At 32.6% G+C, this 14,271-nt stretch overlaps 1 protein-coding gene across 1 annotated transcript in view; it reads left to right on the forward strand.

The window, feature by feature from the left end:
• Nucleotides 1-7,319: 7,319 nt before the first annotated feature.
• Nucleotides 7,320-14,271, forward strand: part of LOC132703788 (fringe glycosyltransferase) — a 128,000-nt gene continuing 121,048 nt past the window's right edge. The window contains exons 1-2 of the mRNA XM_060673261.1: nucleotides 7,320-7,645; nucleotides 13,856-14,101. Of these exons, the coding sequence (XP_060529244.1) occupies nucleotides 7,484-7,645; nucleotides 13,856-14,101 (408 nt within the window). The 5' untranslated portion in view covers nucleotides 7,320-7,483. The remainder of the gene's footprint in view (nucleotides 7,646-13,855; nucleotides 14,102-14,271) is intronic.

Below are 14,271 nucleotides of genomic sequence, written 5' to 3' on the forward strand. Positions count from 1 at the left end.
TGGAAGGAATTGAATTAGACTACCCCTAGCATCCTTCTTAATTAAATATGAGAAAAAACTTATGCAATAAAATACAATTTTTTAAATTTTATTTTATTTAGAAACTTTTGCTTTCTACCAAGTTTTTCCTAATACAGACAGTTTCCAAAAAAAAAAAATTAAAGCTATTCAAATCAAACCTAAATTATTTTTCAAAAATATTTTTTTTCGACATGAAATGCTTTACATTAAAAAAAGTACTTCACTAATATTTTATTGTTTTGTTATAGTTTTTAAGATAAATAAACCATAGTTTTTCGTCATATTTGTAGGGCAATATTTCCCTAATATTTGGCTTTTGATGCAACGTTTATATAACAAACTACACTTTTTTTTCAATAAGACATCACCAGAAGCTTTTCACATGACATCTGTTGGACCGTTCTAATACTACGTAATTCAAGCCCATGAAAAATGTTACTTTATTCTTTGTTGTTGCTACTGACCGCTCGATGGCGACACAACCGCCTTCCCTCCAATTAAATGAGTTCCGTTCAGATCAGACAGACAGTGGCATATGCCTAAAATGTGTGGTTGCCGACAAACAAGATGTTAAAATTTGTTTTTTAAAACACTTTTACCCATTTTGTTGTTATTTTGGTAAGATTAAGGAATTGGGAACAGCAACTTTAGATTACTTGACTTTACCTTGTATCACCCTTGCTTTTATGGAAAAAAATTCAATCAACTCTTCTTCTTAAAATTGTTGATTTAAAATAAATAAGAACTAAAAGTTCAGATTTTCACGAAATTATATATTTTTACATGACAATTGTTTCGACAACACCATGTCTTTATCAAATGTGTTGAATTATGTAACTCCTTGTATTGAAATTGAGTGGTGTTACAGGTAAAGTAATAAAAAACTTTGAAGTCGTATATTATTGAAATTAACCTCATTTCTTTTATCCTTATTTCACACTGCTCTAGTACTGAAGTTAATTATTCTGTACAGTTTAAGTTTTAACCAGAATACGTTTGATTTTATTCTTGCAATTTAATGGGTTCAAAAACTGTTATGCAAATAAATGTTGAAAGAATAAAGTTATTAAACTAATTTTTCGAAAGATAATTTTATTTTTTTACTTTATCTAATTTATTATCATTTATAAATCTACTCAATACACTTTTTTATAGATCTAAGAAATCTTATTCATTTTTACTTAACGAAAAATATTTACATGATATATTTATATTTTATATTTATACAAAAACTACAACATGTCCACATTTATCGTGAAAAAAACATATAACAATATCGCAAAATATATTTTTTTAATTTTAGAGAAAATCTGGAAAAAATTATAAAAACCGGTGTAACTCACAAATAACAAAGATTCAGAGATGTAGGAATAGCATTGTGGAATTGACGTCAATTTTTTCTGTGCCCTAATCGCTAAGTATAGTATTCGGGTATTCCTTGCAAATTGGACATTTAACATCGCATAATTATTTATTATAAAATACGTATTATTATTATTATAAAATGATAGAGTGTTTGCGACTAATATCTGGAACGACAAAATGTTTGTTTAACCTTCAATGTTTTAAGTGTTAATCCAGTTTGGTTCTAAAGAAACGAGCATTTGAAACGTAGTTTTTCTTTTACCGGATCATAGTGCTCACGCATTTTCCGATTTTATTATTAATCCGATAGTTCCAATGTTTTTAGAACATTATTTGATTTTTAAAAGTTACTTTCCATTGTTCCGATCACTGCCAATTTCAAATAGATCAATCAAATTTGGGTTGCACTCGGGGTTTTGTTAAATCACAGGTCCGTAGTTGTAAATTTTGGAGACTTGTAGTGTTTCCCAGAGAAAATTATTTTCAGCCCTGTAACTGAAACTGAAATGGTAGAACGATTGCTAAAGCAAATTTCTTTGGGTAGACCGCATACTAATCCAAATAAATTAGATAGATAGATAGCACTCTACACTCTGACCCAAATTTCGTGAATGACTAGAATTATTTGTAAATTGTCCGTTGGAATTATTTAACCAGTATTATCCCTATTATAACTGATTCAGTACAGCAGAGCAGTTGATGGTAAACTGAGTAGCCTCAACGACTCCTGGCTTGCTATTCTTGAACTTTAGGGAATAGAAATGTTTTCGGCAAATAGCAAAAAGTAGGAATATTTGTCTAAAATGTTAAAATGCCGTTCTCTGTTGTTTTTTTTTGATAAAATTGGAGAAAAAGGCTTTTTTTTTCTTTTATCTAGCCAAGAATCGCAATAATAATAGGGGGCCTTAACCACTAGCGTGATAAGCCGATTTTGTAAAGGTCCTAAAGCGGATTGAGATTGGGAGAGATACGCGTATTCAAAAGGATCCCTTTCTGATTCCTAACAGAAAATTTATTCAGCTATTTATACTAACAAAAACTCTTGTTCAACGACTTGTGGGTGTGGCCACAAATATTTGAGGCTTTTCTGTTATTTACGAAACCGTCAGATCTTGTTGTGCCGTGCTAAATACTTTTTATGAGAGTTGAGAGTCAATTGAACATGTCCTATAATAAAATATAATTTACTACTGTTCTCCGTTGTAATGTTTTGGTAAGTTGGCTATCAAAGTTCATACTGTCGAGAAATTCCGTTCCATTTCTTTTCCACGATTTCAAGAATACGAGTTTTTGGTTAAATAATTATCACTGACGTATTCCTTTTGTAGGTTCAAATGGGATTATTCACAATTTTCCATACAGTTGATGTTGGACTTTTCGTCAATGTGGTCTTTTCTTCTAAAGATGCTTGCTTGCTGGCACCACGTTCAATGAGAGTCAAATAAACATTGTTTATAACTTCCTTAGTCGCAATAGAATAGTGTTTTCTACATTTGGGCGGGAGCATCTCCTGAGATACACTAGACTCGCACATATTTTGCATAATTCGCACACGATTCAACACACGCTGTATTACACACGAAGTAAGAATGATTACTTAAACTAAGTAGTATACCAAACCAAAGAATATTAAACACAGGTAGGTATAAAATTATTTTCTATTACGGACGACAATTTTACCTGAATTTAAATTCCGAAACTTTAGGTAATAATCTTGTTGCATTGTATGTTAATGACCACCCTTGGATAATCCCATTCAAAAGCAATTGGTCACTTTCTTATATCTATGAACAGACCATACCTTGACAAACGACCTATTTTTTATCAAATTTTGAAAAATCCTCTTTATCATGTTCAGCTTATCTTGCTTATATCTATATCTTATATCTATGAACAGAGAAATTTTTATGGAATAAGAATTTTAAAATCTTGCTGAGCAGTACTATTTTTCCTTTTTTCAAGAATAGCTAAATAGAGGACAGACAGCTGTAATTTCATTCACGTTTCCATAGTAAATTCTTCAGACCAAACGGCAACCGAAAACACGCTAAAAGAGCGAGTAAACAAAAAAGTTGTGTTAAATTGGAATATATAAAAAGCACGTACGGATATTTGCTTACCGGTAAAATTGAATGATGAAGCACCCCTGAGAAAAATAAAGAAAAACCCGTAAATCCCTCAACACTCTACAATCAATCATTTCGGAAGCACTCGTAGACTGAGTCAGGCAAAAATTATTTTCGGCTTTGGTTAAACTGGACAGGGGTTGAATTATATTGAAAAGCGAGAGTGTTGGAGGGTTCTCGTTTGAAACTCGTCGCGTGAAGGGTCGTTTACCCATGCACGCGCCTAACACAAATCTACCTGTACAATTGTTACCTGTAAGAGGTTTTAGGGCTCATTTTACAGTTCAGAAAGGATATAATAAGAATATTGTGGCTAAACACTGTGTTTATAACGTAGTGAGTTCGCTAAAAACATTTCAAATTCGAGGACAAGTGTCATTTACATGCGCAGTAACCGGTAGACAAATGAATAGTTTATATTGTTTTAGTTAGTCAAAAGTTTCAAGTGTGAAATGATTAGGCACTTTTCACAAAACTTTTACATATTTCTGTGTGCTATAACTATATTTTTTAAATCTGCTCCAAAAATAAAATTTCGCGACTTACTATTCCACTAGAAAAGCAAAGTTTATATGTATTATATTCTGACAGTGTGTGCCCGAAAAATGGAATAATTATATGAAAGTTTGTTGGTTCTATCGTTTGCTTGTTAATTATCAAATCGATTCTCCAACCACAGTTCAAAGAATAAATTTCCTAGTTCCAGGAATTTACTCAAGACACTATGTCACTTTTGATTCATATACTAATATCGGCAAGCTGAAGGCTTAATGACATTTGCCATATATACCTATAACGAATGCAGAGATCAATGTGACATTTCCAGCTGCAATTTATCCACTATAAAGATTTACGTTATGATTTGTTATTATATTACTATTATGAACATTTTTTAGTTTTTTAAATTTTATTTCTTTTGCATTATGTTTTTTATGTATCTTCGCTGTAATATTTTTAATTACCCTCTAAAATGACTAAGTAACCGGTCTTAAACTACTATTAAAATCAGCAATTATATTAAATTCATGGTTTATATAAATATAAGAAATTAAGTACTTTTGTAGGTATGGTCTGTTCATAGATATAAGAAAGACCAAGGATGGTCATTATTATACAATGCAACAAGATTATTAAATAAAGTTTCGGAATTTAAATTCAGGTAAAATTGTGGTCCGTAATAGAAAATAATTTTACCTACCTGTGTTTTAATATTCTTTGGTTTGGTATACTACTTAGTTTAAGTTTATTAGTTTAGTAATCATTCTTATTTCGTGTGTAATACAGCGTGTGTTGTATCTTGTGCGAATTATGCAAAATATGTGCGAGTCTAATTATCTCAGGAGATGCTCAAACCCAAATGTAGAAAACACTATTCTATTGAGACTAAGGAAGTTATGAACAATGTTTATTTGACTCTCATGGAACGTGGTGCCAGCAAGCAAGCATCTTTAGCCACATTGACGAAAATTCCAACATCAACTGTATGGAAAATTGTGAATAATCCCATTTCAGCGAGGAAAAAAAGAAGCGATGCTGACATTTTATCGAATGTAGATGAAAGTGAACAAGATATAATACGGCCAAAAATTTACCAGTTATACGAGGAACAAAGCGTGCTTACATTAGATATCTTAATTAAGAGGCTTGAAAAAGATGAAACCGGTGTTAAATGTGGCAGAACTACCTTATGGAAGTGGGTTTTAGATTGGCAAAAGGCAAGTTTTAATGGAATCTTTTAGAATTCGGAAATGGACACTGGAATATCTAGAAAAAAATGGATTTACAGAGAACAACAAAGGCCAATTATTTACTTAGATGAAACCTGGTTCGACACTTATGATACCCCGGAAAAGGGCTGGGTTGACTCAACTGATAAGTGTAAAACATCAAAAAGAGGTAAAAGAATAACTATTTGCTGGCTCTAAAGATGGTTGGATTCCAAATGGACTTTTTCTGTCTGCAAAAAATATTAAAGATTCTTCTCGGGATTACCACGAAGACACCACCTCTGATTTATTTGAAAGTTGGTTTAAAAACAAACTAGTTCCATACATTCCTCCTAATAGCGTAATTGTAATGGAAAATGCAAGTTATCACAGTAGACAGTTGACTAAATCCCGTTCTTCATGTGACACAAAAGCAACAATCCAAAACTACATGTATAATAACTACATTTATTTTCACGAAGATTACACCAAAAAGCAATTAATTGAAGTTCTACAAAGCTTGAACCTACAAAAGGAATACGTCTGTGATAATTATGCAAAAAATCTAGGGCATACAGTTTTAAGGCTTCCACCTTACCACTGTATATTTAATCCCATTGAACATGTTTGGCACCAACTGAAATCTGCCATTCGTCGTAAAAATATTTTTCCTCGTGGTAACTCCAATGTCGTCCAACTTCTAAGCAAAGTACGGATCTGTTCGGCCATATTTCATTCTTACAGTTTGCTGTATAAGATTGACCCCCAGTCATTTACCCTAAAGATCAAACCACAGATTAAATTATCCATATACTACAGAATTGATAAAAACCATTGGGCTGGCATCAGAGAAAGTTTAGTAAAGTAATATAAAAAACACCTGTAACGAAATAATAAGTGTGATGTTGCAACTTTATCGAATTTAATTATTCAAAATATTTTTGATGAATTTTTGCAAATATTTCTATTATTTTAAGTTCGTTTCAATTTTAACACATCTCTTTTTGCTTGAATAATAATTAATTAATTAGTTTAATTATTTTTATTTAATTAATTATTGGTTTGATTTTGAATTATGTTGGGTGCATGTTTGGCACGCAGTTTAATATATTCTGTGGATTGGTAAAAATCTAACATTCAATTCAAGTTTTGCGTTATATGCGACTTTTATGGATTTCTAAATTAATTAATTATTAACCGACCTAATTGAACGATTACCGTGAGGAACATAGATACGCATAACTTTTTATCTTTTTTTCATTCAATTAATACCATTTTTTAATATATACTTAATATTTTGTTTTACAGAGAAATTAACAAAATATTAAATAACCCAAAAACGAAAACATATTTTAAAATGTTGCTTAAATAAGTTGTAAGACTTTCCTTGAACCACGGAAAGTTTTCAACTTATGGCAAAAATTAATATTATTGGCATTTTCTTAACTACGAGACAAAAAAATGTTGCTTTTGAAACAATTATGAAAAATAAAACAGTGGCGCACATATTTGTCGTCAAGACACAATATTTGAGCTTTTGAACTATATACAGACGGAGCCCATGTTCGTCTAAGAGTTATTAGATATATAGAGGTTTCGACTAATACTGATAATACAGGTACTTTTGAAGTCAATATAAAAAAATATTGAGGACATTTGATATGGACATGCACAAGTCATTTCAAAACTCCCTTTGAAGCAATAAGCCAAAATTTTACGGTATTTACAGCTCTATGACCAATTTCAAATTTTTCTCTTTTTCCCGCCTTTTTTCGGCGGACAGCGAAGTGAAAGAATATTGCCGTCTCTTTGAACCACTCTAGCTTAACATTTCAGCCGTCACGAAGCAGGTAACGCACACCTAAGTTCGCGCGTGCATCCCGTAATCGTCGGACCGCGACATGAGCCTTGGGGCACGCACTCCTTCGTTTAAATTTAATTTCGCTCCAAATCCTGATTAAACGGCTCCTTCGCGTCTTTCTCGATCTACCGGCGTCCCTACCACAGACCCATTAAGTTTCGTATGTTCGCGAGGGCCCTCTGCTAGCAGAAGAAAACAGAGGAGGGGGCGTACGTACCCAGCCGGCCAACCATGATCAACATGGTGGAACATTCAGTCGGTTGTGCTCGGTTGGCGGCGGTTCGATGTCGACCGGTAACGTCGGGTTCTTGACCACTTTCTAACCTACGAGTTTGTTTACGTTCGTTGTTGGTAATCGGTAGAAACTTTTGCGGCGTTTCCGGGTTAAATTAAGATGATTTTTGATGTCGAAAGAGGGTGAGACGGTGGTCTATTCGATAGACCACTCCAAAATGAACCTGAAACATAGGAAAGTGTTGCAGACGTTGTCTTGTGCCGTATTGTTGGCGTATACGAGTCTTCTTGTTTACCAAAGTTTTTCGAGGAGCGGTCGCGGCCTCAGTCAAGTAAGTGTATCGACGCCTTTTAAAACTTGTCTTAAGTTGGTAGCTACTACCGGGCATAATCGACCCAGCTCTGCTGAATTGTACCAATTCGCATCACAGGGAAAAATAGTAAAGTCTGTTCATAGATATAACAAAGTGACTAACTGATAGGAATTAAGGAAAGACTCGGGCAAGCTGTAAGAATGAAATATGGCCGAACAGGTCCGTACTTTGCTTAGAATTTAATTATTTGGGGTTTTGTTAGGAAATATACTAAACAATATTTATTTATTTATGTTTAAATCTAAAATAAAATTACAAATTATTTTATTATCTACTTAAATTACTTAAAATTATTCACATAATATATCAGTATCACTATCGCCTGTTCTAATTATTATTTGTTCTATATTATTTGCAATATGGATATACGATTGTTCTGCTTTTTCTATAATTTTAACAGAGTTTGTACAACTGTGTAAATCCTAATTTTTTCTAGATATTCCATTCGCCATTTCCGAATTCTAAAAGATTCAATTAAAACTTGCTTTTTGTCAATTTTTTAAAATCTAAAACCCATGTCTTGAATACACTTCCATAAGGTAGTTCTGCCACATTTAACACCGGTTTCATCTTTTTCAAGCCTCCTAATTAAGATATCTAATGTAGGCACGCTTTGTTCCTCGTATAACTGGTAAATTTTACACCGTACTATATCTTGATCACTTTCGTCTACACTAGAGAAAATGTCAGCATCGCTTCTTTTTTTCCTCGCTGAAATGGGATTATTCACAATTTTCCATACAGTTGATGTTGGAATTTTCGTCAATGTGGCCGTTTCTTCTAAAGATGCTTGCTTGCTGGCACCACGTTCAATGAAAGTTAAATAAACATTGTCTATAACTTCCTTAGTCTCATTAGAATAGTGTTTTCTACATTTGGGCGGGAGCATCTCCTCAGATACACTAGACTCGCACATATTTTGCATAATTCGCACACGATTCAACGCACGCGGTATTACACACGAAATAAGAATGATTACTAATAAACTTAAACTAAGTAGTATACTAAACCAAATAATATTTATTAAACACAGGTAATTATAAAATTATTTTCTATTACGGACCACAATTTTACCTGAATTTAAATTCCGAAATTTTAGGTAATAATCTTGTTGCATTGTATGTCAATGACCACCCTTGGATAATCCCATCCAAAAGCAATTGGTCACTTTCTTATATCTATGAACAGACCATACCTTGACAAACGACCTATTTTTTATCAAATTTTGAAAAATCCTCTTTATCATGTTCAGCTTATCTTGCTTATATCTATATCTTATATCTATAAACAGAGAAATTTTTATGGAATAAGAATTTTAAAATCTTGCTGAGCAGTACTATTTTTCCTTTTTTCAAGAATAGCTAAATAGAGGACAGACAGCTAAATACTAAATATTTTCCAAAATATTAAAAATATTACAAAAGGAGCAACAAAGGACATTCGTTGAAACGGATAAATGAAGCATTTAATTTATTGACACAGAGGTCGTTAGAAAGAATTTGGAGTCAAAGGTTAACTCACTCCCGTTTTTTTTTATATTTCAAAAAGGTATCTCAAAATACCCCAGGGATTAATAATAATATGCATTTTAAAAATTTTGATTCCCTGTATATTAAACAGAAAGCGTTCCAGCGGAAAGTGACTTAAAGAAAGTCTCATTATTTTAACCAAAAAATACAGGGTATTTCAAAAAACATGCCCGATTTTGTTGAAATTTGTCACCATCATTTATGATTGTTGATTCCAGTGTTGTCCCGGCAAATGTAGTTTCTTTGAGTTATTTACGTTTCTTGCCTCGGTTTCGAATGAAATCATGAAAATCATGAAAATTTACCAAAACTTAGTTTTATGAATTTTTTTTTCTGGACTCTTTGATTCACAATTATCTTAGTTCTAAAATAATAATACTAAAGAATATAAAAAAATGACCACCATGGTATTAATTGTAATGACCTATGACCTAATGATTTTAGCAAAAGCCTTTTTTAAAATTTTCATCCGATTTTATTTCTACCTATTTTTGTAGTACATTTTTTTGTTGATTGTACAATTTTTGTTTTATTTTTTTGCTTTATATGTTTTATAACTTTAAACTTAACACATGTTAAGGTATAAAGGCGTAACAGTTTTTTTTTATACTTCACATAATACTTCCAATTTCTTGTGGTAAAAATTAGTACGAATTGATTAGGTCCCATTTTAATTTCATTTTTGGTACAATTTTTTTGTTTTCTGTAATTAAGTTCAAAGTTGCATCACTGAAACACTGTCTTATCACATACAAAGAAATTCAGCTCTTTTCATCACGATTTTTTTTATTTTGTTTTTTGTTGTGATTTTATTGCATGTTTAGTCTCTATACGACACATGGTAGGATTTTTTTGGTTATTTTTGGTAAGATACAAAAATAATGAACCGAACGGTTTGAACGGATTTTTTTCAGTTGTTGCTACCGGCTTAACAAGTGTCCTTTTAACTTTATTCTTCCCAGGCAGTGAAAGTATTAATTTGTGCATTTGTGGTTACCTAAAGAATTTGGCATTTCGAGTTCCATTTATATCTTCGAAGCTCAGCTTTAGCAGTTTGCTTATCGAAACAGATCGAAGTCTTCGGTGTTCAAAACAGATTGCTCGATTAAAATGGCCGGTTTTTTTTGCGCCGGCGACAATGTCGCTTTGTGAGGTTTCATAAAAATGGACGTTGTGCATGAGCGGGTTTTCGTGAAAGGCGTCATGCCAACTTGCGGTCACGTGTATAAGTAAAAGCCCATTGCGACAGACTTCTGTAGCTTCAGTGGATTATTCCGATATTTATTCTGCATCGTTTTTTGTTATTAACTTTGCCCAACAGATGGATCGAATTTTTCGTTAAAAATGTTATTAAGTAGTAATCAGTGTCAAAATCAATGGATTGGAATTTAAACAGCTGAAGAAATCGTTCGTGCTGAAAGAGATTGGAATGGTTATTTATATTGTAGAATTCAAAATACTACTTTGATACTTCTAGCAATTTTGGGACAACCTGTATAATACTTTTTAGAAAACTTCTGGATTGCTCCTGCGTCGGTTTATGCTTAGTCGAAATTGTTAACAGTTTTTTAGTCAGGCTCTGAAGAAGCCAACAGGATGATTCTCGAATTTGCTAACAGTTTCAGTCAGGCTCTGAAGAAGCCAACAGGATGATTGTGGAAACCTTAGCAAGTTCGATCAGCAAAAACCGACGCAGGAGGAATCCAGAAGTTTTGCAAAAAGTATTATACAAGTTGTCCCAAAAGTGCTAGAAGTATCAAAGTAGTAGTAGTAGTAGTTTTGTAAAAAGTATTACAGTAACTTGCGGAAGTTTCTTTGAAAAGTTAACCTGTATAATATGCAAGTAATTTTTAAATGCATATTAGATTCCCACTGATCCCAATTGCTTATAATCATCGCAATTGAGACCGTATATTCGAAAAAGTATTGATGCACGGAGTTCCTGTTCCTCATTCTTTCTGTTCTTCATGTTACTGAGAAGTTAGATCGCTCAAAAATGTTTACTAATTTCAAGAAGCGACTATTAGCGATTTAGAGCAATCTGTGTCCTTCCCTTCGAAGAGTCAATCAGTCAATAATGAGTAGAAGAAAGAACAAAAAGCAAAGAAGAATTTGAAGAGAATTGCAATTGTCGTTTGAAGGAAGTGTCTTAAGAAATGTAGCTTTTTATCCAACTCTCTTTCCAAAATAATTCACGCGGTAATTCATGTTTTAACATTTAAAGAGTTGATGAGCTCCTAAACATCTTGTAAATTTCATTGTATTGATTGCGAATGGAATAAATTTTTTTTTAACCCAAATCCAAGTTTTTATCGCTTTATCATGAGAAATATAAATCTTCTTTAGTTTGCTTTACGTGCTCTTTTTAATTTCCTTGGATTTTGAATATTTCCTAATTGGTAATTAGTTTAACAACTTAAATCTATAAATATCCAACTCGTATACAATATCATTAATAACGAAATTTATTAGAGTAGGTTGGTTGCTCGTTATATTAATAATCTGGTCATGCAAGGAAAGTTGCTTTATGGCCTCACACTTTTGAATTTTTCAGCCAAAGTCGTTGTGGACCAGTCCGCCTGCTCGGGTGTGTAAACATCGAATTGTGTTTTAAAACAGCGATATACTAAGTAACTGTAAAAAATTCCCAACGCGTTACAAAATCGACGAAGCTGTAGGTAGATACACAAGTGCTAACTCGGTATGCAACTCCGAGACAAGACATTTTCCGAAACACACGCTTCGAATACAAACTAGCTCGCATCATAGTCTTACGTGCCTATTTTACCGAAATAATCGAGCGACTGCGTACAAGGAAATTATTTCGATATTAATGAAGACTTGGAAAATGTAAACTCTAGTACGTCTAAACGATATTCAATAACATTTACCTTAGACAGCCAAATATAGGCTATATAATAAAACAAATACTACGAGAGCTCAAATTTGAAGTTTGGGGTTTCATCCCCTACGTCACAAAGGCGGGGATCATTTTAGATCACACGGTTTAGACAGGTGAGAAAAAAACATATATTAGGTGACGCGAAAAAAAAAAATATTATTAGATGTTACAAAGATTTTAAAAAAGTAGTTTAGAATATCTACTTGAGAGAAACATTTTTTAAATAAGATTAAAAAAAATCAAAATAATATGAAGAAAAGCTACGTCTACGTCTACGTCCAACATCGTAGATGGAAGGACCTCTGAAGAAGCTCGCCACTCGTGCTAGCGAAACGTTAGGAAGTAATTCCAATCGACGACGGCCTTTAAACCCGAATGAAGATAATAGCTTATCAACGGGCCGCGAAAGCCTTAACCAATTTATCAATATGAAGAAAGCTTCAGCTGTAAAAAGAAATGTTATCGCATCTCCATTTTGCAAATCAAGTATAGAAACGGAGGCAAATTTCTATAAGGATAAAAAAAAAACACGAAAAGACACGAAAAGTGATATAGATTTATTTCCAAATAATTGTGAATTAAATAGGTTCCCTTTTTAAACATTCACTTATTTAACTTTTCTTGAAAACGAAGAAATGTCATTCTTATTAATAAAATTTGTGCCTTCTTAGTGTGGTAAATAAAAACAAATACTGCAATGTCGGAATAACAATATTATTACATTTAAATATATTTATCTCTTTGGGTTTAAGATATTAATAAGTAAAACCTGTTTTTCGTTTCATTTCAATTCAAAATGGAAAGTTTATCAAGTTTTAGAAAAACAAAAATTTCGTTTTATACTTTTGATACATGGACCTTAGTAATGAAGTTGAAATAAGAGAAAAAAGTTTCATCTGATTGAAATTGACTAAAAAGTTTTACTTGACACTACACTACTAGTCTGGAGCGACCAGCTGTGGTTTATAGTGTTATCAGATTAACAATTTGTTGGTATCTTTAGGTTACATAAACTTTTGAATAATTTTTAATTCAGGAGTAACACTACACATATGGCCAATCCCCTTAGGGATAATATGGATTCTTACCCAGAAATTTTTGTGGAACTTGCACCTGCTAGCTTGTACCTGCAAGTACCTTGTCCCAAAAACCAACTTGTAACTTGATATTATTGCACAATATTTTTAAAGAGGTTTTATATTTTATTTTATATTTATTTATTAAAGACGAATTTCAGGTAATCTAATAATTGGTCAATGATGCTGATTAACTTTCATTTTATATTAATTTTCTATATTTTAATAGTTTAAAATCGAATTGTGTTCGCAGTAGCTACAAAAAAGAAGTTTCTTCTTTTAATGTGACTTATTGTGTCTAGTTCACTTGGTTTTCCAGAATTCGACAAAGTTTGCCGATATTTCTAAAATGACGGTATCTATTCTAATGTGGTGTCAGAAGCAAATCGTGTTATATTCCTTGTCAGATAGACATTACGGTTTTTGTTTACTCGCGCAGTTTATGGCGGTGTTATAAGCACATGCGGCGTCGTAAACTATTGTTTACTCAACATTGTAAATACATGTACATATTTTATCATGTATAGCCTCGTATCTTGGAAGACGCAAGTTTGGCACCAGTCAGCCATGTTTAGTTCAACGCTCGAGTAACCTCTGTTTTAATTTGTTTTTGTCTGCGGGATAACCGTGTTATTTTTATACATTTATAATTATTTTTCAGATTTCTAAAAAAGACAACCAAATCCTGAAAAAGTACAACTACGAAAGAAACTTGGCGCAAGAGCAGTCGCTCAACGAATTAGAAGGGAGCTATTCGTCCACTGAAATCTCCTCCGCCACTGCGACGGCAAAACCACCGACTACGACGCTGGATGACGTTTTTATCAGCGTAAAAACAACCCGTAATTATCACGGCAGTCGGTTGCCCATTATTTTGAAGACCTGGTTCCAGCTGGCCAAGAAACAGGTAAAAAAAATGCGGATTTCTCTGATTTTGAGGGAAGTTAAGGAATGCCCCGAAAAAATATTGTTTAGTCTAAAAGTTATGACGCTAGCCGCAATATAACATACATGAAAGATGTTTTTAATTGAATTTTAATTAAGATTAAAATCCATTAGCATCGGTATTAAATAATC

Source organism: Cylas formicarius, unplaced genomic scaffold (assembly GCF_029955315.1).
Source record: "Cylas formicarius isolate icCylForm1 unplaced genomic scaffold, icCylForm1.1 PGA_scaffold_6__28_contigs__length_40554024, whole genome shotgun sequence".
NCBI lineage: Eukaryota > Metazoa > Arthropoda > Insecta > Coleoptera > Brentidae > Cylas > Cylas formicarius.